The 27,020-nt window shown below is 55.7% G+C and overlaps 2 protein-coding genes across 5 annotated transcripts in view; one reads left to right on the top strand and one right to left on the bottom strand.

Annotated features, from left to right (window-relative positions):
* The window catches only part of NUB1 (negative regulator of ubiquitin like proteins 1), a 29,473-nt gene extending 25,358 nt beyond the window's left edge, over positions 1-4,115 (top strand). For all 3 annotated transcript variants that reach the window (XM_025452518.3, XM_049095301.1, XM_035699669.2), the window contains 3 exons: positions 1,563-1,658; positions 2,333-2,510; positions 2,683-4,115. In XM_025452518.3, coding sequence (XP_025308303.1) covers positions 1,563-1,658; positions 2,333-2,510; positions 2,683-2,876 — 468 coding nt within the window. In that variant the 3' untranslated portion in view covers positions 2,877-4,115. The remainder of the gene's footprint in view (positions 1-1,562; positions 1,659-2,332; positions 2,511-2,682) is intronic.
* Positions 4,116-6,689: 2,574 nt separating this feature from the next.
* On the bottom strand, positions 6,690-26,973 carry WDR86 (WD repeat domain 86). Of its 2 annotated transcripts, none has more exons than XM_049095302.1 (6): positions 26,871-26,973; positions 17,005-17,146; positions 14,099-14,513; positions 9,801-9,936; positions 7,041-7,144; positions 6,690-6,945 (listed from the first exon to the last, which is right to left on the bottom strand). In XM_049095302.1, exons 1-6 carry the CDS (start codon positions 26,956-26,958, stop codon positions 6,775-6,777), a joined length of 1,056 nt encoding a protein of 351 aa, XP_048951259.1. In that variant the 5' UTR covers positions 26,959-26,973; the 3' UTR covers positions 6,690-6,774. The 2 variants fall into 2 exon arrangements, with proteins under 2 accessions (XP_048951259.1, XP_035555563.1); XM_035699670.2 differs by lacking the exon at positions 26,871-26,973 and adding an exon at positions 25,694-25,957 and having other exon boundaries at positions 6,700-6,945.
* Between the last annotated feature and the right edge of the window lie 47 nt (positions 26,974-27,020).

Genomic DNA, 27,020 nt, shown 5'->3' on the forward strand with positions numbered 1-27,020 from the left:
ACCAGGAGTTTAGCAGAGATGTGGAGGAAGAAAAGAGTTACTAAAGCCTTAGGATAGTTTTCTTTTAGCTAAAAAAAAAAATTTTAATATTGTTTTATTGATTCAGTCAGTACACGTTGGCCTCAGGGAGCCCACAGAGTGTTGGGGAGACAGAACACAGTGGAGGGAAGGCCACTGTGTGGGAGCACAGCATGCGGGGAGCAGGGGTTCCGCTGAGTTGTGGAGGGTCACACAGGCTGGCCAGGGCAGAGGGGGGTGCCTCTTTGGGCAGGCACAGGACCCACATGAGAGTGGAGGCCCAAGGAAGAGGGAGCTGCGGGCCAGGTGGGCAGGTGTCCCCTCACTTGCCCTGCTGAGGAGTTCACACTGGGCCCTGCAGGCAGCTAGGAGCATTCCCTGCCTTTGCTGTTTAATTCTCAAGACCTCCTGTCCATTCCTCAGAAGTTTCCATGAGTAAATGTATGTGTGCGTGTGTGTATACATTTATAAATGAACTTGAGTATCTAGTTTGACTTATGTTGGAAAAATATAAAGGCAGGACATTCTAAATACATGGAAGGACCGATGGCCCCCCCCAGGAGATTTTTTTTTTTAATTTTTAAAATTAATTATTTATTTATGATAGAGAGAGAGAGAGAGGCAGAGACGCAGGCAGAGGGAGAAGCAGGCTCCATGCTCCGGGAGCCCGATGTGGGACTCGATCCTGGACTCGACCCAGGTCTCCAGGATGGCACCCTGGGTCAAAGGAAGGCGCCACACCGCTGTGCCACCCAGGGATTCCCCCCACCCCCAGGAGATTTAACTACACAAGTAGCAAGTGAGATGTGCCACCAGTATGGAAGTAATTAAGGGACACTCCTCAAAAGGGTTTTTAAAGGTTAAGAGTAAGTATTGTGTGATATGGAAATCAAGGGTCAAAAGAACTCTGTCCTCTCCTTGACATTTTAAATTGAAATGTAGCCCATGACACTCCAAAGAGAAATGACCTCGGGGCCGCCCTGCACCTCCAAGAAGCCTATGTGCTTATGGCCCTGCCTGACCTGTGGCCCCAGAGGCTGAGCTCTGGTACCTTCCACTTCCCAGGGATCTTTTTTTTTTTCTTTTTTTTTTTAAAGATTTAATTTATTTATTCATGAGAGACAGAGAGAGAGAGCGTGGAGAGACACAGGCAGAGGGAGAAGCAGGCTGCATGCAGGGAGCCCAATACAGGACATGATCCTGTGTCTCCAGAATCACGCCCTGGGCTGAAGGTGGCGCTAAACCGCTAAGGCCCCACTCCCCACCCCCAGGGGATCTTTTGTGTGGCTAATCTTGCTCTTCCAGACCTCAAGTCCCATGGTACCTTTGGTAGGAAGCTGTCTAAACACCAGCATCCCCAGCCATACCTGGGCTGGGGGGATGGTCCCTTTCCCCTGCTTCCTTCACACCCTTTGCCCGGCCCCCCCACAGCATCCTACACTGTTAGTCGGGTGTCCCGTGACCAGTGTGCCTTGCAGCGAGGGGGTGCTTCATCTAAATGCACAGGTGTGAGTGCTGAGTAAAGGGTATTCCTGTGTTTCCAGATTCTTCTCAGCAATCCTCAGATGTGGTGGTTAAATGATTCAGATCCTGAAACGAACAACCAGCAAGAAAGTCCTTCCCAGGAAAACATTGACCAAGTAAGTAAGAATGGATTTGCGCCCCTCGCCCCCATGGCCTTGCACGGGGTGTGCTAATGTGATGAGGTGGGCAGGACAGGGCTCTAGGCAGGACTCGGGCCCACCCTAGGAGGCCAGCCGAGCATGCGGCAGTTGTGGTGGGTAGAAGTGAAGCAGGAGGTATTTCCTTCCAGAGTTGGAAATTGGAAGGCAACTGGAGGTTCTTTAGACTTTTTCTCTCTTGTATGCATAGAGAACTTTCCACATCAGCTACCTCTGCTTTCAAGCACGTCTCTGCCTGTGACCCATAAGGACATCACCGTGGCGACTCTGTCCACATTTCCCTCCCCCGTTAGCACACTGAGGGCCTTGTGACTGATTTCCTACAGGTCCTAGTGACCGTTGTAGCACGTCCCTGTGGGCCCACAAGCTTGTTGCCATTCTGAGAGGCCTGGGGGTTGGAACATTTGGCTCAGTCTTCCTCAATCCTTTCTGGGTGGCCCCATGTACCCGCTGGTGCTAAAGAGCAGTGTGACACAAGGCTTGGTGTTGTGTGCACACCAGGGGCCTTGGACACATATTCCCTGTGAGGCTGTCCCTGCCAGGGCAGGGGGCGGACGGGAGTGCTGGGCATGGGTCAGCTCTGTGTCGCCGAGGCCTGTGGGTAGCCACCACTTCCCCGTGCTCTCCCCTAGCTGGTGTACATGGGCTTCGACGCTGTGGTGGCTGATGCTGCCTTGAGAGTGTTCAGGGGAAACGTGCAGCTGGCAGCTCAGACCCTCGCCCACAACGGAGGAACTCTTCCTCCTGACCTGCAGCTCTTGGTGGAAGACTCTTCATCAACGCCATCCACGTCCCCTTCCGACTCCGCAGGTAGGTCTGAGGCCTCTGAGTACCAAGGTGGGAGTGGGCCAGGGCAGGTGTGCCCTTCTGGACGCAGCGCTGCTCTGTGCTTAGGCTGTGTGGCCAGGGAGGGCCTTGTGGATGTTCATGTGGGTCCGTTCCGTCTCCCCACCTCCGCTATAACCACGTTCCTCCGTTGTAGGTACCTCTAGTGCCTCAACAGATGAAGATATGGAAACCGAAGCTGTCAATGAAATACTGGAAGATATTCCAGAACATGAAGAAGATTATCTTGACTCAACACTGGAAGATGAAGAAATTATTATTGCAGAGTACTTATCTTATGTAGAAAATATAAAGTCAGCAACAAAGAAAAACAATAATGAGCAGAAATAAGTACTGAGTTTCTGCTTATAAATTCTATCATGAAAAGTCGAATGCAGGTCTTCTTTTTTTCCTTCTTTTGATCTGATTTTGCTGCACGGGTGCTTCCTACTTGGGTGCAGGAGGGATGAGTAGAGATCTGGGGCTGCTGTGAGGGCAGAGGGGGCTGGGGCAGAGGTGGGTGGGGTGCTGGTCCCTAACACTGACCTCAGGAAAGATGCTGCCTCTGGCTTGATCTTCTTCCTGGCTGCCTTCAGAGGCTGCAGCCCTAACACGGTCTTCCCTGCTTGGCTTTTTACCCAGAAATGGGAAGGACATTCCTTCTGGGGAATAGGGTGGCCCCTGGGGAAGGTCTCCAGGAATTGCTGGTGGGGATGGGAAGCATCCAGATTCATCTGCTCTTCATTTTGCCTGGCTGTCCTGCTCTTCTGAGCTCATTGCTGACCTCTTCCTGCCTCCCATGATGCAGCTCTGCCTTCCTGCTTCAGCCTCACTGGCCCATCCCTGAATTTTAAATCTTCAGCCATTCCAAGCGCTTTGGGAGACTAAAGATGAGGCATTGACTATAGTAGCCATACCAAATCATGGCAGACTTGAAAGTCCGTCTTCTATGCTCTTAGTTTAGTAAAATGTGCACTTGAAATTCAAGGTTGAAGTTGAGAATTTATAGATGTTCAAAATTCTTTATGAAAATAAAATCTTTTATTAAATGGGAAGGTTTTAAATGCTAACCAAAAGCAACTAATTTTTCATTAGCATTTTCGGATGCTGTGCTATCACATTAAACTCACTGCTGGCTGAGATACTTATCAGAGATTGAGATCTATGTTCTCTGGATTTGTGGGGGGTTTTGGGTATACATGGGTCCCAGAAGACTATTTCTAAAGGTGCATAGTCTCTTAATGGCCCAAATAACCACCCTCCCTGTGCCATGCATTCCTTCGTAGATGTGTATTAAATGAAAACCTGGTCCAGCCCCAGGACACCACTGGCAGCCGCAGTGTGCTGAATCAAGTGCCAGGTGTGTTCCTGACACTCTTCCCTTCCAGAAGTCGCTGGAAGCTTCTGCGACTCAGGGCAGATGTGTCACACTGCTGCCGTCAAGGGGTGGCTGAAATGCTTTGACTTTTTCACTCATCATTTTCATAAAGCTTGAATAACAGTCCAGTTTGAATTAGTGGGAATCTTTTCTGTCATCTTTTAAAATGGATGGTACAGATGGAAATAAAAGGTGGAAAATATATTCAAAAACTGTCAGCCTGACTTTGCAATAAGTTGCTCAAACTCCTAAACTGTTCTAAGTGTTGAAAATATCTGGTCTAGAGTTTCATTTAGATTCAAGATGTTTGCTTGCATGGAGTTCTGTGAAATCACATCGACGTCTGTAGCTGATGGGGAGGAAGGAGGCTGCCAGGAGGGGACAGGGGTTTGTGCTGTTGGTGTTGAAGTGGCCGACCACCAAGGTGATTGGGAGTGGGGGGTCTCTTGGTCTTGCCTGGACTGTGTCCTACTTGGGTTTGGGGCATAAATTGCAGCTTGTGGCTAACTAGTTACTGTCCTGGCCTTGGGCTGGGCCTGGCTTCTAGCTTCCCAAAAGCTTTCTTAATGATCATAGAAAGGCTAGGAAAGCAGGGACACACTAGCAGCGCTCTGACATTGCTTCATCTGCTCTCAAAGAGATGCAGAGAGGCCAGTTCTCACCTTAGGGACCATGCGCCTCGTGAGGAGGGCTGCCCATCCCAAGTTGGGAGACAAGTTCTGGTCATGGCTTTGCCTCCAACTGGTGTGTACAAACTAGACAGGCAGTGACCAAGTACCACTCCCAGCTCTGGAGGACAAGAGAGGCAGCAGAGGACGTTTGTAATGAAAATGTCTCCAAGTCAACAGGAGTGTGCTGAGGCCAGAAGAGTCAGGGGAGGTGGACCTTGGAAGGGGCTCTCCTTGGAGAGTCAGAGAAAGAACATTCTAGACCTGAGACCAATGAAGAGGCAATAGTTGGCATAGGACAGGCCGAGTGTGCCATATTCATGAGGTCACAGCCGCTCTAGGCCCACCAGACCGTGGGTTGGGGCAGAGAATGAGGTGGGAAGGATGCCAAGTCCAACTATAGAGCTCTCGGAAAGGCAGGCAGGGGGTCTGGATCCAAGATGCCGAACACCCAGGCCATCAGACAACTCCAGGAGTGGGATGCAGGTGTCTGCACTCTTCACCTGTGATGCTGGTCCTTGTGAAATTCCATCTGCTCTTGGCTTTGGTGACACTTCATGCCCTGTCCATGTTAACTGCCCATATGGCAGTAAATACTTCTGTCCTTCCTCCCCTATCCAGCTGCATTTGTCAAAAGCAAAGAATACCTGGTCATCTGGTCTTTACATCCTCAACAGCTAACACGGGCTTATGCAGCATAGAAATGAAAATTACCCAAATATATTCTCCATAAATGTAACAGTTCCATTTCCTACTCTCTCCAGGAGAGGCAGGCAGGAGAACAAACTTGCAGCAGCTCCTGTTTTATGATCCGCACCCGGGGTTGCTTCCCTGGATGGATGGTTGCCCGTGTGTTTTATTCTGTTGTGGTTGGATAAGATGGGGGATCTGGGGTGACAAACGAGCAAAAGCTGCAGGGCAGGAACGTGACATCGGCTGTGAACAGCAATAGCGTCTGGTACTCCAGCTGCCTGCCTGTCAGCAACGTGGAAATCCTAGCAGGCTGCTCAGGGTGGGCCCTCTGCCTGCTCTCCCTGAAATGCACCTCAGCTCCCAGGACGCCCCTTCGGCAGGCGGCATGACCCCGGAGGGCCACCAGGTAGTGAGTGCCCTCCCCCCCCCCCCCCCCCAGCCAGCAGCACTCGGCCTGTGCGTTTTGAGTCCCACCCAAAGAATGCAAAGCGATGCTGCTGCATGTGGTTGTCCCCGGCAAGCCTGTTTTCCTGGGGAGACGGACACCCGGGTTCCCGGGGCTTGGGGGCGTGGCCTGGAGGACAGTCACAGAGGTACCCGACCCTTCCTACTGCCCCAGGTGTCAATCCCGTACCTATCAGTGGGCCTGAGGGAGAGGGAGCCACCAGTCAGGGCTGGACCTGGCTGCCCCGGGGAGCACAGGCCCTACAGCGCCTCTTGCTGGTGAAACAGCTCTTGGATTAGCGCAGTGGACAGCCTGCTCCTCCGCCTCGGGGGTCCCGCGAGACGCTGAGCTCAGCAGCAGGCGCGGCCAGCAGCTTCTCGGGCACCGCCAGCAGCCAGGGCTGCCAGAGCGCCCCCTTCAGGTGATGAGGGCAGCTGGGGGCGGCTCTCCTCGGGGCCTGGCCCCTGGGGCTCCTGCGGGATGTCCCGCGCCTCCACCCCGCCCCCGGGCCGGCTCCTGCACACCCGGACCCCAGGGCAGCGCCCTCCTCCACTCATGCAGACCCGGGGGCTCCCAGCAGCCACCCGGACAGGCCGCAGGGCCGGTTCCTTGCTCCCGGGCCTCTCCCCACGCGAGTGCCGCGGTGGGGGTGACAGGGCCGCAGCCCCCTGCACCCCGGGGAGGGGCAGGCCCCCCGGGGGTGAGGCCCGGGTCGTGGGAACCCCTCCTCCCTCGGGAGGAAGCTGAGCGTGGGCAGAACAAAAGACATAGTCCAGAGCGCTTTGAAGGACGTGTATTTCAGTTCTTCCCCGGTGTCCTCAGGACAATTTGCCAAACTAGTGACAATCGCGGCTCGAGGGTTTTTGAGGAAATCCACCCCCCGCCCCGGTTCCCCTCAGGGCAGGCTTGGCTCCTGGGGACCCCAGGCTCGGGGGTGAGGGGCCGCTGACCCCGGGTCGGGAGGGTCCCGCGGCGCCAGGTGCAGACCCGAGTGCGGGGGAGCTCGCTCGGCGGGGGGGGGGGTGGGGGGGCCGAGGGCGAGCGCGGGCGGCGGCGTCCCGGGGCTCAGGCCGGCTGCAGGGGCGCGGCGGCGCAGCCCACCTTGTTGCTGAAGAGGCGGGAGCGGCTCCGCGCGGGGGCGGCGGGGCGCGGCGGCGGGGCGCACGGGAGGCCGCGCACGTCCCAGAGGCGCAGCGCGCCGTCGTGCGAGGCCGTGTAGAGCACCTGCTCGTGCACCTGCGGGGCGGGGCCGGGCGGCGCGTGGGCGGCGCTGCGGGGGGGCCGGGGCCGCCCTCCCGGGGCACCGAGCTCGGGGTGCTGGGGGCGCCTACCTGGATGCAGTTGATGACGAAGGCGTGGCCGCGGAACACCCTCTGCAGCGCTCCAGACTGGGCGTCGAAGGCGCGCGCGCGGGCGTCCCCGCTGCCCGTGAACACTGCGGACACAGGGCGCCGCTGGGCCTCCAGCCCGAGAGCCCCCGCCTTCCCCAGGAAGCCGGGGGTGGGGGGGTGGGGGGCCCCCAGGCCCGGAGGCGACCTGGAGGCGGGGAGGTCCTAAGGCCCAGCTAGGGACTAGCTGGAGCCTCTTGCAAGGAAGGAGGCGGCACCTGCATTCTCTTACCGCGAGCCCGGAACTGAGGGGGGTCCACACCCTCCCCGTGCTCTGCAAACAGCTCTGCAGGACTGCCTGGCTTCCCTGCTCTAAATCCCCTGCCTTGGGGGAAAGGTCACGCACCCCCCATCATCTGAGCAGCCCACTGGGGCAAGGACCACCCAGAAAGTCGTTCCTCTCCCTCCTCAGTAATGAACTTGGCCCTCCAAACAGAGCCTAGACACTGTGTTGGCTAGCTCACAGGGGAGGGCCCTGGAATTCGGCTGTCCTCGCGCCTTTTCCTACTTGAGAACTCAGTCCAAGAGTTCTGACTCCAGGGAGCACCCGAATCACCTGGAGGGCTGGTGAAGGCAGATTGCTGGGCCCACCTGAGCTTCTGTCTCAGGAGGCCTGGGGTGGGGCCTGAGAACCTGCATGCCTAACCAGTTCCAGGTGATGAGGATGCTGCTGGTCAGGAACCACAATGAGAACACTGACCAGAAGAACTCCCTTGTTTCCATATTGTCTTAGCCCGGGTTCTCCCAGAAGCTGACCCTGACACTGGGACTTGGGTGCAAACACTTCCTTTGGCAGGGCATTCCATTAAGTGGGGAGAGAAACAGAAAGAAGGATGCCCATTCAGGTGTATTAGTGAGCAGGTGGCTGCAGGCGGCCCCTGGGAGAGGGTGCAGACCAGGTCTCAGAGCTGTGCCCCTGGGGTGCATGTCATTGGTTGAGGGCCTCTCTTGTGGGTGTCAGCTCCTAGCCATCCTCTGACCTGCTCCTCACAGGAAAACACTCTAGGGCAGAGGACCTTAGGTTCAGCAGAAAGAAGTGCCCCACGTGTGGTACCCACAGCATCTGCTATGCCGACTCAGCAGCCCAAGCAAGCCATGGGGGATTCTTAGGCTTGGGGATCTATCCCTTCCTTACCCCCACTAACTGTTTCACTTGCCTATTTCAGCCTTGCTGCTAAGAGGGGAAGTTTCATTCCTGGGTCTCTTCTGTTCCTTTCCTGCTTCCCCTGCCCCCCACCCAGCGTGGCTGCTGGGTGTCCTGTGGGTGGGAAGAGGGTCGGGAATTAAGTCTGAGCCACCTACAGCCTGTTGGCAAAGACCCTGAACCAATTTCCTTTAATACCAGGTAAGGTCCATCCCAGCTGCTGCCAAGGGGAGGCGCTCTGGGTGGCTTTAATCTTTTTAATTTAGAGGCCCTGACTTGGGAGCAGAGCTGTGATCACACTTACAGGCTTGGACACAGGAAGAAGGAAAAAATAATTTTCCCGTGTCAGACACCTAAATCTCAAGGGTATCTCGGGCTCTATTTTCAGAGATCCACATTCTATCTTCATCTAACACCTGTGCTGTGAAGTCAACTTCAAGTTTCTGCTGTGACTCCCCCTACCCATCTGCTCCCTCAGTGTGTGTGTGTGTGTGTGTGTGTGTGTGTGTGTGTGTGTGAAAACGGGGAAGAGGGGGGGTCTGATGACAGAACATAATGCTGGGGATTGTTCTGGGAAAGAGATTTCAGGAACCTGGGAGCCTTGCTCCCATGTAGGTGTGAAGGTAGCGGGGGTGCTTTCTGGATCACTGGGTGTGTCTGGGGTGTGAACATATGCCAAGTCTGCAGGACAGAGCCAGCAAAGCTCAGATGTGTCAGTTTGACACCTGTGGAACCGACAGCTCACTGCCTACCCAATAAGCCATTCCGCCCTTCTTTCTTCCCAAGTAACCCCATTAATTCTGGCAGCAATAGCTCCAGATAAGAGATTTTATTATTCGGTCCCTCTTGCAGAGAGTGGTCAAAGAGATATATGCCAGGTCTGTGGGTAGGGCTTCCAAGAAAGATCTTTAAAGGGACCCACTCAGCTAAGAGATGCATCCTTTTGCCCTTCTGTCATCTTCCTATCTGCCTAAAACTTGACATGATGGCTGGAGCTCCAGCAGCTATCTTAAACTATGAGGCCCCTAACAGATATAAGATATGTGCTAAGAGTGATAAAGCAAAATGATCAAAGGAAACTGGGTGCGTGATAACTTTGTGGAGCTATCCATTCCCACCTACACTGCCAGCCTCTGAAATTCTACGTGAGAAAAATAAACCACTATTTCATTTAAAGCACAGTTAATCTGGGCTTTCTCTTATTTATAGTCAAACCTAATGCCAGGTGAAGCCAAACCTACCTGGCCCTCAAGTCTGGCTGGAGTAAGTGGTGTCATAGTCTCATTTCGAGAATTAGAGACCTTCACCTTAGGGTTTCTGAACATTCAGGCTGCTGCTTGTTCTTGGGTGAAGCTGGAGAGGAATCCCCCCACCCTTTTTGGGCCTTCCTTCCAGGTGCCCGGGGGAGGCAAGGCTGCTGACCACCCAGAATGGCCGCTGAGGCTCAGGAGGGAGCAGCTGAGTAAGTAGAGCAGAGAGGTCCTGAGTGCGGGGGATTTGGGGGTGTGGTCAAGGCATGGAGGGCACAAGTTGGGGCAACGGGGACAGGAGTCACTTACAAGTGCCTGCGTGGTATTTGAGGGCGCTCACGCTGTGTCTGTGGGCCGCAAACGTGCGCACGCGCTCGCCCGTGTCTGCCAGCCAGCACTTGACCGTCCTGTCGGCGCTGCCCGAGTACACGTGCCGGTTGACGAGCTGGGGGAGGAGGAAGGAGGGTGGGAGCCAGACCCCTCCGAACTGGGGCAGCAGCAGGGGACGCGGAGCCCCCTTGGGGAGGGGCATGTGTGGGTCTCACTGGAAAGTGTGGATGAGCAGGAAATGACCCTGCCTGTGGGGACCCACCCACTGCCACTCCAGCACCCAGGGATCTTGTCACTTTGCCCTTGGCTGAGTCACTGACTCTGCTCCTCCACTGCTTCCCTGGTAGAGGAGCATTCTGCCAGTGCCTTCTCGTGGGGGGTACAGAGAAGGCCTGTAGGGCGCTCAACACGCTAAGGGCAAGGACCACAGAATGTTCGCCGGGGCCGTTACTGTTGTCAGGTGTCTCTTTAGCAGTCCCTACTGAAGAAAAGTCTGTGCCTGGAAAGGTTAACGTGAATCCACCTGTAGCTATGGCCAAGCCGCACCTGGTGTTCTCTCCTATTGACCCAGCTGACAAAAGGGCTCCCAGGGCAAGGCTTTCACTCTGAACGTTTTCCCACAGAAGAGAAGATAAGGAAAAAGAAAGGTCTAGAAGTAACCTGAGTGGCTGCAGTGTGTCTGAGGTAGATCTTTGCTAGGATCAGAGCTGGACACCCAGTGGCTGTCGTTGGGTCCTGAAGCTCCTGCTCCCAGGGCTGCCCTGGTGGGGAGGGAGGAGCCCTGGAGACAGGCTCCCCCACTTCCCACCTGCCCCAGCTGACCAGAGTGGCATTCACACACCCCCGCTCGGTGTCTGTCGCAGGAGGTAAAGAAGGGGCCTGAGAGAGAATGGATGGGGTTTGCGAGGCCCCTCACACGAGCACCCCTTGCCAAGATAGACAGTGTCCCAGCCCAAGGGAAGTGCAGAGACCATTAAAATAATTCTGCAGATTCCTCTAGACAAAACCACATGCAGCCAAGAGTGCCCCCACCCAGCAGCTCTGGTTAGCAGTGATGCAGAGGAGAACCAAAAGTTGGGTGAGGAGGGCGGCTGTAAGCCCCAGAGAGAGCCGTCCATGCCAGACCTTGGAGGCTCAGGAAAGAGGAGGCCCTTCTCCTGGGGCAGCGGGCAGCGGGCCTGGAGCAAGTACAGGCTGGCCACCGGCATCCCTCATGTGTCCGATGCCCTCTTAGCTTGAGCACACACCTGCCCAGCTACAGCCACACTCTGGGCTCCTTGCCACTCCAGTCCCCACAGCTGATCCAGTTTCCCCAGATAATTTCCCAGTTTAAATCCCAGAGGACAGGACTCTGACTGGTCCAGATTGTATTTCCACCCCAGCCACAGCACAGGTCAGACTTGGCTTTGGGCCATTCACTATGGCAGAGGCGATGGGATCTCGAGGAACACGTCCGGCCTCCTGGAGGCAGAGGTTGCGGGTGGTTCCCCACAGACAGAAGAGGCGTAGAGACATGGCCAGCGGTCTCCCAGGCCCGGCCCTGAGGTCCTGAAGGCTTACAGCTGGCTCCAGCCAACACAACCTGACTTCTGGCCCCTCTTATTGGTGGCCCCTGCCCTAGAACAGAGCAGGTGTGGACGTGTACCTGCATGCCCAAGGGGCTCCGGCAGGGTCCAGGCCATCACTCGGTCTTCTTGCTATCTGCATCACACTCCCAGAGCTTGGTTCCTGGGCCATCAACGAGGGTAGGGGCAGGAAAGCCAGAGGATCTCCCCAAGCCCACTTGGCCCTGCCAGCCTGAGGCCAGAGCCAGTATGTTGCCCTGGCCCTGCTTCTCACTGTCCCCCAAAGCCCTGGGGACATGCCATCCTCCTCGGGCTTCTCACAAGTCCTCTCTGCCCAAAGAAGCACCCCCATGCTAATCCCACCACTCCTTTGTGGGCAAGCCACCCCGGGATCTCTCCTCCTGCTGCCCCTAGCACGTGTCTGCCCCAGGCCCCAGTGTGTTCTGACCATCCCCATTGACTGTCACTCCAGACACAGCCCCAGGCCTCCAGGAGCCACAAGACTTACGGACCTCAAATAAAGGGAGCTGGCGTGTGTAGCCTGCGGGATGGAAGCCCCTGTGGGACCCTGGGCTACGCAGCCTCTGCAACCCTGCACCCCTCAGCACACGCAACAGAAGCGCTGAGCTTCCATGGCTGCTGTGGCAGAGGGATGATGCCTCCTGCTCCCCATGCAGCGTGTCCCAACAATGTGGTGCCTGTCACACTGTGTTTAAAAGTGACCAAGCAAAAAAAAAAAGTGACCAAGCCGCACAGCTTCAAAGTACAAATCATGAGCCCAGAGGCCAAGGAAATGCTCCAAGCGTGTTGTCCTTGGCTGCCTAAGACCTCACTGTTCGCTTTGGCTGCTTTCCTGAGAGGACATCCACGGGGAACAGCTGGGCAGCTTGGGGAGGCCAGAGGAGGCCCGAGGCACAAGAGGAAGCAGACAGACCCTGACAGGGGCATGTCACAAAGGACAGGCCCTGCAGTTCTGAGGGATGGGGCTCGAGGGCCATCTCCCTGTATGTGACCCCTCCAAGTAGATGGCAGGATGAGGCAGACAGGCCTGGGGCTCTGCTGTGGAGGCCCCTGGGGCGCAGGCCTCTCCCCGCTCCACTCACAGCAGCAGATGCACTTGGGCAGGGAAGGAGAGAAGCTGCAGGGTCAGGCTGCAGAGCACAGCTGGGCCCTGGACATCCCACCTCTGGAGTAAAACAGCCAGAAGAGAGGTTCCCCCACTCCAGCAAAGTACGGGCCCCGTCACACCTTTATAAGCTGCCGGCTACATGTTCAGTCCTGGGTTCCTATCTGTGTCTGCCCCTTACCAGCTGTGAGACCTTGGACAAGTTGCTTACCCTCTCTGATCCTATCTTCTCATGTGTAAAATGAGAAAATATAAGCAGGGGCAGCACATCCGCTAGATGCCCAACAACAAGAGCACAAGCTCACAGGCTCCGAGAGCAAGCCATGCCCCCGGCTCTGGGCCACGTCCACTGCTAGCTCATCAAGCCCTCACAACCACCAGAGATGGGCACGATGTCACGCTCATGATCCCTGATCCAAAATCTTGGGGCCAGACGTATTCCAGGAGTTTTTGGATTTTAGCAACATGCTCATGTTTCTACAGCAAAGGAATGCGTATTCCCAGGAAGTGGGGTAAAGTGAACTCCAACTAGCCTCCTATCTGTCCAGGCCAGGCTTTGCTGCCAAGCAAGTTTTGGTGCCAAATCTAAAAAATACACTTTATGTTTTGGAGCTTTTGGATTTAGGAATTATGGACCAGGGTTTCTAAATAAATATAATCCTCAAAAAAAAATATATAATCCTTACCTAACACGTTTAGAAACCAAGATTCCTATGTTGACAACAGCTTTAACCCTTGTATCTGTGAATGGGACTGTACATGGAGACAGGGTCTTTAAGGAGGTAGTTAAGTTACAGTGAGGTCATTAGGGTGGAACCTAATCCAATATGACTATGGTCCTTATAAGAAGAAGACATTTGAGGGGCACCTGGGTGGTTCAGTGGTTGAGCGTCTGCCTTCAGCTCAGGGCATGATCCCAAGGTCCTGGGATCGAGTCCTGCATTGGGATGATTCCCACAGGGAGCCTGTACTCTCTCTGCCTATGTCTCTGCCTCTCTCTGTGTGTCTCTCATGGATAAATAAAATGTTTAAAAAAAAAAAGGAGAAGAAAACATTTGAGAGGCGCCTGGATAGCAGAGTCGGTGAAACGTCTCCCTTCTGCTCAGATCAGGATCCTGGGGTCCTGGGATTGAGTCCCATACCAGGCTCCCTGCTGAGCAGAGTCTTCTCCCTCTGCCCAACACTCGTGCTCTCTCTTGCTGTCTCTTTCTCTCTTTCAAATAAATAAAATCTTAGAAGAAAGAAGAAAGGAAGAAGAAGGAGGGAGTAAGGAGGAGGGAGGAAGAAGGAAGGAAGGAGAAGAAAAGAAGGAGAAGGAGAAGAAGAAAAGAGAAAGAGGAAGAGGAAGAAGAGGAAGAGGACATTTGGATGCAGAGGGAAGACCATGTGAGGACCCTGGGAGAAGACGTCCAGCTACAAGCCACCACCTTGGTCTTAGACTTCCAGCCTCCAGCATGGTGAGACAATCCATCTCCATCGTGTAGGCCATCCCGTCTGTGGTACTTGTTACACAGCTCTAGCTAACTAGCACACCGGGTGGCCCAGTGGCCTTGCCGGCAGACAGGCAGGGGCTGGGCGGAGCTCACCTCCAGACAGATGACGGAGCCCTGGTGCTCCCTGAACACCCGCAGCTGCTCCCCACTCAGGATGTCCCAGGCACGGATGGTGGCGTCGGTGCTGCCAGTGAAGGCCGTGTGACTGGGCGTGTCCAGCACGAGGCAGAGCACGGCACCCGTGTGGCCCCGCAGCGTCTGGTGGCAGCAGCCACTGGCCACCTGCCATACCTTGGCCGTGCCATCCGTGCTGCCCGTCACCAGAAGCCCCCCAACCTCCTCGGCACAGGGAGCCCCAGGCAGGTCCCAGGGAGCAGAGTAGGCAAGGGTCAGCACGCAGTTGCGGTGGCCCCTGAACTCCTGGGACACCTGGCCCTTGTCCACACTCCAGGCTCGAGCTGTGCGGTCATAGGAGCTGCTGAAGAGCTGGTTGTTGGCGACCAGGATCCTGGTGGGAGGAGGGATAGGCAGGGGTCAGACCACGCAGGGATGCCCAGCAGGCCATCTCAGGGTCCCTCTGCCCAGGGGCCTGTGTGTTCAGTGAGCCCAGAGAACTTCATGTGGGAGGAGCAGACTTCGGTTCACACCCTGCCCCCCAGGACCCCAGAAGGCCTCGGGAGCAGCAAACATTTATGATTCTCAGATTCAGTTTAAGGAATGCTAAGAACCTCTCCTCAGAAATACACGTTTGTCTTCAGCCTAGAACTTTGCATAAGGTCAAAGGCTCGGCTCACACACCCTTGTTAAGAAGCCCTGAGCACCCCCAGAGCTCCCTGCCGAAAGGAGCCCGCAAAGGGGAGCGGCAGAGGGAGGCAGCTGGATCAGGCGTGTGTCACAAGTGTGGGGACTGAGCAGTCAGCACCCCGCACCTCAGCGTCGGAGGCATCGTGTGTTCCCTCTGCCTTGGAGCCTGGCACAGATGGGGGGAGACGCGGCCTCCCGCCCACACTGCCCACGCCGCCCCCCTGGCCGGTGCTCACTTCCCACAGGTAATTAAGGAGGCCCACCCCCCGGCACATGCAGTTCCTGACTCACTTCTTCCTCAACACCCAGGATGGATGGTTTTCATGATGTGTGTATGTCTAAGAGAAAGTGACACTATGACACCACGTGGCACCGCAGGTGATGTACTGGGGGCCTGAATCCCGCCCGCTCTGGCCTGGCATGAGAAGGCATGGTCGGTGCCTCCCATCCAGAACTTACCCACTTGGCTGGACTCTGAAAACACAGGAGGAAGTGAATCCCCCCTTACCTCGGGGATGTGGCACATTCGTGGGCACAGTTACTTAGTGATGCAGTAAAGTTACTAAGTAATACAGAGCATCTCCCCGGAACTATCTGTTTAGGGCAGCAGCCCTTCAAGAGTGGTGGGTGTGAATGTGTGTGTGTATGTTCGTGTCTGAGTGCACATGGACCTGTGCTTATGTGTGTGAACGTGTGTGTTTATGGTGTGGGTGTGCCCAGGAGAGTATAACCCCAGCAGAGCACCATTCCCAGCATTAACGTCCAGCTTTGAGGGGCGCCTGGGTGGCTCAGTGGGTTAAGCATCTGCCTTCGGCTCAGGCCATGATGTTAGGGTCCTGGGATCAAGCCCCACATCGGGCTCCCTGCTCAGCAGGAGCCTGCTTCCCCGTCTCCCTCTGCCTGCCACTCCCCCTGCTTGTGCTTTTTCTCTACCAAATAAATAAAAAATAAATTAAAAAAAAAAAGGGTCCAGCTTTGCTTTTGAGGAGCAGCTGATGGATACAAGGTACAAGCTGAGGGCAGGCCGGTCACCTGAGATGTGGCCTCTCCCACCTGCCCCAGCCTTGTAACAGGAGACTCCCATGCACCTACACTCTTCGACCTCAAGGAAGGATGTCGGGATACGACCGGCAGGACATGTGTCCTCCCTGACCCCCTCGTCCTGCTCTGGCTCAGGAAGCAGGGGCCTCGCTCAGCGGCTGGGAGGTGACCTTGCCCACTCATGGCCATCCTGAGCCAGCACAACAATTCATCTCAGGGACACCTCTCTGCCGAGAGACGTGACCCAGCTCCGGCCCTGCCGGTACGCGGCTCTTCCGGCAGGCAGCTGGACTGCCAGCCAGTCAGTGGTGGGTCTGGCACCTCCACTGCCACCCACCGAGCACTGAACCACCCCGCCAGCCGCTTCCCACTCGACCCAGGCCTGCGCAGAGCTCATGCTGGCAGTGTCCCTCGTGGCTGCGAACAGTTTCCCTTCCCCACCCACCCGGCCCCGACCCCTCCAAACGCCCGCCTGCACCTGGCCTTCTTCTGACTGCCTCGGCGCACCCTCAGGCACCCCCCAAACCCCGTCAGTGAGGCCTGGACGGCCCGCGGGCAGGTGCCCAGACCCCTGCTTATCCCGGACACTCCCTCGGGAGTTTAAGACGGCCACGACAAGTTACATAAATAGTGTCAAATTGATCTGATCAGCAGAGGAATGTTCATGGCTCAGCTTAGACCCAAATTCAATAAAGAAAGGAAAAATTCAAACCTCCTCGAGAAGGAGGAGGTGGGGATTTCAACAACAACACGGGAAGGAGAGATTTAAAAATACTCTTGATTCCATCTTCAGCACAATTCCCATTTTGCTCCAAAACAAGCCCCTGGTCTACCATCAGGTACCAATTAAACCACTTCCTCTGGAATGCAGGAGCTGTGGCCTCCAGCACCTCTCCCTGTGCCCAGCAGTGGGCAGTGCACACCCGGGGACCCCGGGGGGCCGTCCAGGCACAAGCCTCCCTTCCCCCACTGAGGCCTCCCAAACCCCCACATGCAGCCCTGGGCAGTCAGCCCCCTGTCGTGCCTGGAGACGCTGGCATCCTGGGCCTTCCAGGGCTACATGCTATGCTCCCCCAGGGAAGCTAAGTTCCCCCAGGGCAGGGGCCACATGGCCTACATCTCTGTCCCCTGCCCCCTACCCCAGCCACCCTGACCTGTTCACAATGGATGTGTGTCCTCGGAACACCTGTAGGCACTGCCCGGTCCGCACATCCCACTTCCTGATGGTGCAGTCAGCGCTGCACGTGAAGGCAGCTTCGTCCTCCAGCTGGCAGAAGGTCACGTAGCTCTCATGCCCTGTGGACAAGGGGAGGCATGAGTGTGCCAGGGCACAGCAGGGAAGAAAGCCGGGGCGGGAAGTGTTTGAGACGAGTCCAGGCCCACTAGCCCTTTGAGGGGACAATTTCAATCTGGGAGTCTCAGGAGCTATGGGAGGAAATGCTGGATGGTGGCTATTCTTACATTTGGGGAGGGACACTCGTCTTAAAGGAATCAGGTCCTAGTTCTTGGAAACTAGAAATGTTACTTCACTAGGGAAAAAAGATATATTTGCAGATGTAATTAAGGATTTTGAGATGGGGAGAGTGTCCTGGGTGATGGCCAGGAATGGCAGCACAAGAGTCTCTGAAGGAAGGGGCAGAGGGAGATGTGAGGATATAGAGAAAAGATGCTGTGGAGACAGGGCAATGACCTGAAGGTGTCCCTGAGATGAATGATGTGCCCACCACCAAGGAGCGCTAGCCACTGCCAGAACCTGAGGAGGCAGCTGGTTCTCCCCCACAGGTTTCAGAGGGAGTACAGGCCCGCCAACACTTTGATTTGGGCCCACTGACACTGACTTTGGATTTCTGGCCTCCAGAACTGTGCCAGAATAAACTTCTGCTTTAAGGCATCCAGTGAGATTGCTGGTCACAGTGGCCACAGGAAACTAATATAGAAACAGGGATGATTAAGACACTTTCCCGGGACACCTGGGTGCCTGAGTGGTTGAGCATCTGCTTTGGGCTCAGGGCGTGACCCTGTGGTCCTGGGATTGAGTCCCGCATCGGACTCCCTGTGGGGAGTCTGCTTCTCCCTCTGCCTGTGTCTCTGCCTCTCTCTCTGTGTCTCTCATGCATAAATAAATAAAATCTTAAAACAACAACAACAACAACAACTTTCCCTGCCTTCAGAGAGCATGAGCCTGGAAGGAGAGAGTCAGCCAACATGACACATCGGGGGTCAGCAGAGGAGAAGCCCTGATGCTATAGAGCAGGAAGGGTGGGGAGGAGAGAAGAGCATTCTGGGAAAGAAAATAGCACCCACCGAAACAGGAGGGGGCCCTTGGGGCAGAATTTGGGTGCTTGGGAGAAATGGTGGGTAAGGCACAGAGCTGAGGGTGGATGTCCAGGACAGGGGGAAGCCACACACTCCATCAGCCCAGAGTCTCAGACATGTGCACCTGCTCATCCACCACCTTGTTGGTGCAAAGGTCAATGTTTTGACTATCGGCTTGGCTGTGGGATCAAGGGTTATGAAGCAGCCCCAGAAGCACTCAGGTCCCCAGTCATAGTAGGGCCTGTCCTTCATGTAAAGATGGCTCCACCTCAGGGGCACCTGCCTGGCTCAGTCAGTGCAGCATGTGACTCTTGATCTTGGGGTCGTGAGTTGGAGCCCCACCTTGGGTATACAGTTTACTTAAAAAACAACAACAAAATCCTTTAACATCCCTCGTGATAAAATCTAAATCTATTTAGAATCTAAAATCAGAATTTATGGGCAGCCCCGGTGGTTTAGTGCCGCCTGCAGCCCAGGGCGTGATCCTGGAGACCCTGGATCGAGTCCCATGTCAGGCTCTCTGTATGATGCCTGCTTCTCCCTCTGCCTGTGTCTCTGCCTCCCTCTTTCTCTCTGTCTCTGTGAATAAATAAAATCTTAAAAAAAATAAAATCAGAATTTATGGGTTAAACATATACCCCTATATGCAAAGATTATCTATGCTTATATCTATTTCTATACCTATATATACTCATATACATATTTTTTTTAATTTATTTATCCATGAGAGACACAGAGGGAGAAGCAGAGACATAGGCAGAGGGAGAAGCAGGCTCCATGCAGGGAGCCCGATGTGGGATTCGATCCCAGGACCCCGAGGTCATGACCTGAGCCAAAGGCAGATAGATGCTCATCCACTGAGCCACCCAGATGCCCCTATACTCATATATTTTTAAAAAATGTTTACACCTTGGATATCAACTTTTTTTTTTCTCTCTCTCTCTCCAAAGATTTTATTTATCTATTTGAGAGAGAAAGCATGAGCAAGGAGAGGGGCAGAGGGAGGACCAGACTCCCTCCTGAGCAGGGCACAATGCAGGGCTCAATCCCGGGACTCTGGGATCACGATCTGAGCCGAAAGCAGATGCTTCACTGACTGAGCCACCCAGGCAACCCCGGGTAACAACTCTTGATAGCAAACTGAAGCTGAGTATATTTGAAGAGAATCCAGGGGTCGGAAAATCAATTGAATCAAAGGAATGTTACACCTAAGATCCATTTCATGGATGAGGAAATTGATAAATTTAAATATTTACATGTGTGGGAAATAATTATGTTAAAGACTGCGACTGATTTTCTAAATTCCGTCTAGATGTCTGGTATCAGACAGACAAGGATTTAAAATCTTCTGGGCAGTTTCAAGCTGATGTACTCTGTTCGGCCCCAGCGATTTAGCTCAGTTACTCTTGGAAGAACCCAACTCCCTGGGTTCTAAGAAACAGATTTAAAAAAAAAAAAAAGAAGAAGAAGTAAGGAAGGAAGGCATGTTTTCAGTCTTCTTGGATAGCATGTACCAGGCCTCTAAGAAAACAACGTTTGTGTGAAGGAAGTAAACAGTTGAAGACGAAGCAGATTACGTTTCCTTAAAATGCACGTCAGTCTAAAAGTCGAGGGCAAAATGTGTCTGGCAAAACACAGCCCAGCTTTTTGCCAACCTCAAAATGTTTATAAAATATTTGAAGATTGTCAACAAACTTTCCCTGAAACCAGAGCTGCTGCAGGGAGGGCTCAGCGCCGTCTAAGGAGCCACCTGGCTTCCCGGGCTGGCTGGAAGGCAGCCCGGCGCCCCGAGGGCCGCTGGGTGTGGGCGAGCCGGCCCTGCACACGCACCCCGCAGTCCTCCTCGGACCCCGTGCGGTCCGACGCCAACCACGCCAGGAGAGGCTTCCGCAGGGCCATCAGCCCCATTCTGGCCGGTTTCGACAGCATCTGACAGCAGGAAGGCAGAGTGCCAAGTGTTTATAGGCCAAGACAAGCACTGGAAAACGGTGGCGAGTAAGCCATGGCACCCCTACTCAGTGAAGCCACGGCCACTAAACCAGGATGTGGAAGATCATGAGTTGGGTGACCAATTATATGACCCATGGAAGCAGGAAAAAAAAAAAAGAGATATACAGTAAAAATATAAATACCTATGGGGGGCCCTGGAGGGCGCAGCTGGTTAAGGGGCTGGCTTGGTATCTGCTCAGGTCGTGATCTTGGGATCACTGGGCTCTGATTAGCGCACAGTCTGCTTGAGATTCTCTCTCCTGTCCCTCTGCCCCTCCCCCCTCTCAAACAAATAAATCAATCTTTAAAAAATATATAAATACCTATAAACAAAGACTTTAAGAAAAGAGTCAATAATGAAAAGAATTTTTTCAACGTTAAAAATAAAAAGCTCGGGATCCCTGGGTGGCTCAATGGCTTAGTGCCTGCCTTTGACCCAGGGTGTGATCCTGGAGTCCTGGGGTCAAGTCCCACATCAGGCTCCCTGCATGGAGCCTACTTCTCCCTCTGCCTGTGTCTCTGCCTCTCTCTCTCTCTCTGTGTCTCTCATGAATAAATAAATAAAGTCTTTTAAAAAATTATTAAAAAAAAAAAGCTCATCTCTGGAGCTGGGCCAGGCTGACCCTCTGCCCTCCTGGGGGCCTGGCCGTGGGCCGCTGAGGCTCCCTGCAGCAGTCAAGGCCCTCCCAGGGACAAGCCCCTTCCTCGGCATGCCAGGCTCCTACTCCACATCTGAAAACCCACACAGAAGGAGTCCCAGCTCAGAGCCCTGCCAGCAGAGGCTGCAGAGCGTGTCCCCGACTGCAACCCACAGACCATTTGACAAGGTCCACTGCCCCCAGCCTACAGGGTCACCCGGGGAGGGATGAGGAAGGCAGGAGGGAGAAGGGGGGCGGTCATTGCGTCTCCAGCCACTGGCGTGAGCTGCTGCAATTGTGTAGAATAAGCAAAAAAGCCAAACTAAAAATAAACATTTTTGAAGGGATAAAGAATGCAGATAAGATACAGTTATTATGTTCAAAAGGACAGGCTGAGGCTCAGGGTTCTCTGCCAAGGTAGTCGGCTCTCCCTGCCTCCCCAGCCGCACACTCTTGGACTCGCTGGGGGTTCCGAGTCGAAGGGCCCCGTGCACACGCAGGAGGGGCTGCCCGGGGTCTGCAGTGGCAGAGGTGGGCCGGTGTGGGCACTCAGCCAAGCTGGAACATTCATGCCTCCTACTTGGCCTGGAAAGAGCGGCCTCCCTTGCCTCTGCTGGCCCTGGCAGGTCTTCTGTCTGCCCCTCGGGGTCTCTCTCCTCTTCTGCAGCCTGCTCCCTGCAGCTCCTGGATCCCCCCTCACTGCCTGCAGGGTTCAGACAGCTGGGAGCCCAGCAGGAGACTTTAGGTCAGGATCTGCTGGCCCAGTTCCCCGGAGGAAGGCCTCTCCACACCCTCTCAGGGGCTGCAGGCCCCCACCCTGGCTTCTTCAGCTCCAGGAGTGTGGACAGCCCTGCAGGGACCAGCCCCATAGTACAGCGCTTCCCCTGTACTATGCCCACATTTTGCAAGCGTCTCTTTACTAAACTCTCCTTGAGCTGTTATTTGGGGGTGTCGTTCTGTTTCCTGCTAGGGCCTGCCTGATGGAGCCGCCCCTCCGTGTATCCTGTCGGCAAGCCAGAGCAGTGACAGCCACGAGTCCAGAGTGCAGAAGGTGTGGTCAAAATAGACGGTGTCTGACGAAGCCACCGAAGTCTCGGCCTCGGGCCACCTGCCTCGAGCCCCTGGCCTGGGCAGGCTCATGCTCTGTCATGGTGCCACCGCAGGGCCTGGCCTTCCAGCCCAGCTCCTCTCGGCCCACACCCTCAACCCGCCTGCTCTCCTGCCTCCATCTGTGACTCCTCACTCCACACCCACAGGGAGTTCACCACCCTCGGACGGTGCTGTCCGAAGAGCCAGAAGGATGAATTACCCTCCAGGGCTTCCTTCACATCTATGCTTAAGACAAACTGCTTTTCGATGGAATTTCTCCTGGGTTGGGACAAAGTTAACAATGAAGTGTTTATGTCTGAGAGCCTTCCCTGTGCCCCCACATGCTCCTTCAGGAACATGCAGGAGATGATTCAGCAAGCCCACCTCTGGGTATCTATCTACACGAAGGATCTGCAAGCAGGGCCTGGAAGAGATGTTTGCACACCCCAGCTCAGAGTCGCATTTCTCACCACAGTCAAGTGGAAGCAACCCCAGTGTCCAGTGGCAGATGAGTGGGCATAAAAAATGCACACAACCAAACAGTGCTCAGCCTTCCAAAGGAAAGAAATCCTGACACAAGCTACAACCTGGGATGAACGTGGAGGACATCGTGCTAAGTGAAATGAGCCAGTGACAAAAAGACAAACACTGCATGATTCCACTTGTACCAGGTCCCTGGAGCAGTCAGGTTCACAGAGACAGGAAGCAGGATGGTAGGCGCCAGGGGCTGGTGGAGGGAGAAATGGGGTTCAGTTTGTTTTACAGGATGGAAAATTCTAGAGATGGATAGTGGTAATGGTGGTACATCATAAATGTTTAATATCTTGAAACTGTACACTTAGTATATGTGCTGCCGAAGCGAGCACGAAACTGTACACTTAAAAAACAATGGTTAAGAGGGCAAATTTGATGCTACATGTTTTCTATTAAGAGTTAAAAATTGTCCCCAGTCCCTTCCAGCCCCACCTAGCCCAAGAGGTGAACCCTGACTACCTGGGCTCACAGAGTTCCTGCTCATCTGAAGTTCAAGTGCACATGGTCCCTCAGTTTAGCCATCACTCTCTCCATCCAACCTGCAAATTCTCTGGGGCAGTATCTTTGCATCTAACACAGGCACCCAGGACAGTCAAGCCAGTAGCCAAGAGGGGCAAGGGCTCTGGAGCAGGAGGGAGGGGGCAGCTCCCCCCAGTGCCGCTCTGCCTGTGTGAATGGCTCTACCTGTGTAAACTTGGGAGGACTGGCTAGCCCTTTGGAGCCTCCAAAGGGGATAACCACGGCTGTGAGAAGCAAAAGGGGGAAGAGCTTTGGAGCCGGCCCGGTGCAGTGCCAAGGAGATGCTCTTACTCAGTCCAGGCTGGTGGATTGTGGGCCTGGAGGACTATGGTGGCCACTAATATGTGCCAGGAGCTATTTATTGACTGGCTTGCTCCTGCTCCCTCACAACCTCATCAGGCTAGATGACTATTTTATTGTCCCCCAATTCACAGATAGAGAAACTAAGGCATGAGAAGTTAAATAATGATGAGATTGGAGCCCAAGCAGCCCAGCTCCAGAGCCCAGGCTCTTGATGGCCCCTCCTGCTACCCAGAGGCAAAGTTACGGGTCATCCGGAAGGGCAGGCATCATCAGGCTTCCAGTAAATATGAGTGTGCAGTTTGTTCACACAGAATTAAAAACAAACAGCACCCCCGTCATGCTAGAAGATGCTGTTGGAAGACGAGGATGCTTGTGGAATAGCCACAGTGGGTTGGAACCTTTGGGCTGGGCCCCTTACTACACGGGGACAGACCAGGACAGGGACTGCCATTTTGGGGCATGCTGCCTATCTCATTGACCCAGTGAAGTGCCCCCAAATGAATAGGCACCCAACAGATAAAAGGAAAAGAGGGGAAGGGGATAATTATATTCAATTCAATTCTTCCTTTTACAGAATAATTAGCAGTTAAGCCTACTTTCTCCTTTGGAGCTCACCAACTGCATCTGAAAGCCAATTCCAAGTACTGAAAAAGCAGAGCTGCTGCAGGAGGGAAGCTCGGGGCTATTAGAAGCCTACGGTCCAGAGACACCTGAGCAGTTGAGCACCTGCCCCTGGCTCAGGGCGTGATCCGCAGTCTCAGGATTAACTCCCACATCAAGCTCCTTGCATGGAGCCTGCTTCTCCCTCTGCCTGTGTCTCTGCCTCTCTGTGTGTGTGTGTCTCTCATGAATAAATTTTAAAAATTTTTATTTTTTTAAAAGATTTTATTTATTTATTCATGAGAGGGGGAGGGGGAGAGAGAGAGAGAGGCAGAGACACAGGCAGAGGGAGAAGCAAGCTCCAGGCAGGGAGCCTGATGTGGGACTCGATCCTGGGTCTCCAGGATCATGCCCTGGGCCGAAGGCAGCGCCAAACCACTGAACCACCCAGGCTGCCCTACAGCTGAATTTTAAATTCTGGATGGATCTTAGATCTTCCGGTCTCAGTTCAGGGCCTGCCAATCTGTGTGACTTTGGGGGTGGCAGGAGGAATGTGTGTTAGTTTGTAACCGACTCTGCTTTATCCACCCTCACCCCCAAATAACAGGCAAGCCAAAATTCATCTCTTCTGGGCTTTGAAATATCTACCATAGCTGCTTTTAAAACCAATAGGGCCGGGATTCCTGGGTGGTGCAGTGGTTTAGCGCCTGCCTTTGGCCCAGGGCGCGATCCTGGAGACCTGGGATCGAATCCCATGTCGGGCTCCCGGTGCATGGAGCCTGCTTCTCCCTCTGCCTGTGTCTCTGCCTCTCTTTCATGAATAAATACATTAAAAATCTTTTAAAAATTAATAAAATAAAGCCAATAGTATCAGCCCACAGTGAAGCTGATTTGTACAACAGTGAAGCTAATTTGTACTCTCTGTGCCTACAGGAACTTGGAAGGCCCTGGGGAGGCCACCCAGGACTTGCTGATTATGGTGGAAAAAGAACAGGCAATGATAAATAACCACAGCGAAGAGAGTGTTGGGATTCAAGGGGCTGTATCTGCTGTTCAGGCGACAACAGGGGCAGAGCTGGAGAGGGGCCTCACAGTCCTGCAGCGTAGACATGTGATAGGGATGCAGGGTAAGAAGTACATCTGCCTCCAGCAACTAGGTACGTAAATATAGACCGATATGTGTGCATTTGTGAAACCTTTATAAAACAATATGTGCGCCTGTATGTGTGCCTCCTGCCATTGCATCATGTTTCCAACTGCGTTAAATTGGTTTAACAACCCCCTTTTGAGAAACTTTGATCCATCCTTCTCCAGCACCCCTTCCAGTAGAAGAAAGGAGGCTGCAGAGACAGCAGAGTGGTCAGATGGGGAAGGGGGCGTTCAGATTTCAACTTTCCCCTCCCCACCGTCTGTGTGATCCCAGGCCACTTCCTGCCTCAGTTTCCCTGTCTGCACGAGTGGGAGAACAGCAGTGTGAAGACTGCCCAAGGCAGTCTTAAGTGCTCAGTCCCGCGGGCACTTAACAAGCCCTGGCGGTCACCACAGTGGATCCTAGAGGAAATGTGCGGCCACAGGCCAGCGGGGAGTGAGAGACGGGGGAGGGCGCAGAGGTGCGATCCCGGTGGTCTGCTAAGGCCTTGAGGATGGAGAGGATTTTCCGCCCTAGGCTGACGGCTGAGGATAGACCCCGCGGCGGGTGCGCCCCGGCCCGGCGGCCCCGGTCCCAGGGGGCTCGGCGGGTCGTCGGCGGGGCCGGGGCGAGCACCCCCCGACGGGGGCCCCGGCACAGCGGGGGCTGGGCTCTGGGCTCTGGGCTCCGGGCTCTGGGCGGCGGGGACGGAGCGGGAGGGTGTACCTTGCAGGAGGGCGCAGCACTGGCCGTCCGCGGTGCTCCAGAGCCGGGCCGTGCCGTCCTCGCTGCCCGTCAGCAGGCGCTGCCCGTCCGGGCTCAGGCTGAGCCAGTTGATGCCGCCGCGGTGGTCGGCGCAGACCCGCAGGGCCGACCCTCCGCCCCCCATGCGGCCGGCCGGGCGGGAGACCACGAGATGCGCCCCGCTAGGGAGGGGCGCCCCGGCATCCGCGCCGCGGCTCCCGGCGGCTGCGTCCCGCGGCCATGGCCCTGGGGGGGGGCACGGGGCGCGGCGGCGGTGAGGCGGGGGCCCCGCTCCCTCCCGCAGCCGGAGTCCCGGCCCCAGCGCGCCCGCCGCCGCCCTTCCCCGCGCCCCACCTGAGCGGGCCCCCCTCGGAGCCCGGACGGCCGGGCGGGGGCGTCTCCGCGCGCTGGAAGGCTCGGGCCTCCGCGGGGTCCGGCGGCGGGAGCGGGGGACCCGGGAAGGCGAGCGCCCCGCGCGCCCTCCCCGGCCGGCGCCGTGCGCTCGGGGCGGCGAGGGTGGAACAATACAGTCCGGCCAGGCTCCTCCTCAGAGACCACCCCCCAACCTGTCCCCTCCCACTTCTCCGGCCGGCGCCCCAGCCCCCACCCAGCTGCCCCCTTCCCCCCGCCCCGCACCCCGGCCCGCCCGACCCACCTCCGCCGCGGCCCCAGCGCCCGCCCCGGGGACGCCGGGGACCGGGCCACGTGCGACTCCCCCGGCTGCCCCGTGCGGGGACCGCAGGCCGGGACGAGGAGGAGGAGGACGTGGAGGTGGCCGCGGGGGCCCGTGGGGTGAGACGCGCACGCCCGGGAGCTCCCTCGGGCCAGCGGCTGCGCGCCACGACCGGGCGAGCCGGGCCCCCCAGGCTCCCCAGCCCCAAGGACCCGCCGGACAGGCGCCCTTGGAGAGCGCCCCGCGTCCGCTCTCGCGGGGAACCACACGCACACCCCGAATTCTAAAGAAGCTCCGCGAGGGCGGGTGGCGGGCGGGCCAGGGGAGAGCGGCGCGGTGGGACTTCCCGGAAAGGTCAGGTTCACCCCAGGGAGCGGCCGCGGGGTCCCGCCTTCTCGTGCTGGGGGCGTGGGGCCCGCACCCACTGACCCCACAGCTTTCGGCAGCCACTCCCACCCCATCCCACCCCATCCCACCCCATCCCACCCCAGCGCCTGTGACGGCCCACTGAGGTCTCCGCAGGAATCCCACACCGCGGGGTGCGAGCCCTCCCGGAATGCCTGCTGGTTCCCATTAGAGCGGTTCCGGTGCCTGCTTCGCGGGGGGCGGGGAGGGGTGACACCCCCCAACTCGGAT

This window comes from Canis lupus, chromosome 16, assembly GCF_003254725.2.
Source record: "Canis lupus dingo isolate Sandy chromosome 16, ASM325472v2, whole genome shotgun sequence".
Taxonomy (NCBI): domain Eukaryota; kingdom Metazoa; phylum Chordata; class Mammalia; order Carnivora; family Canidae; genus Canis; species Canis lupus.

Coding starts and splice junctions, on each gene's coding strand:
- WDR86 (XM_035699670.2), bottom strand. CDS start 25,856: ATGGGGGGCGGAGGGTCGGCCCTGCGGGTCTGCGCCGACCACCGCGGC. Junction 17,147..25,693: donor GTGCTGCGCCCTCCTGCAAG/GTACACCCTCCC, acceptor CCTTGTCCACAG/GGCATGAGAGCTACGTGACC. Junction 7,145..9,800: donor CAAATACCACGCAGGCACTT/GTAAGTGACTCC, acceptor CTGTGTCCGCAG/TGTTCACGGGCAGCGGGGAC.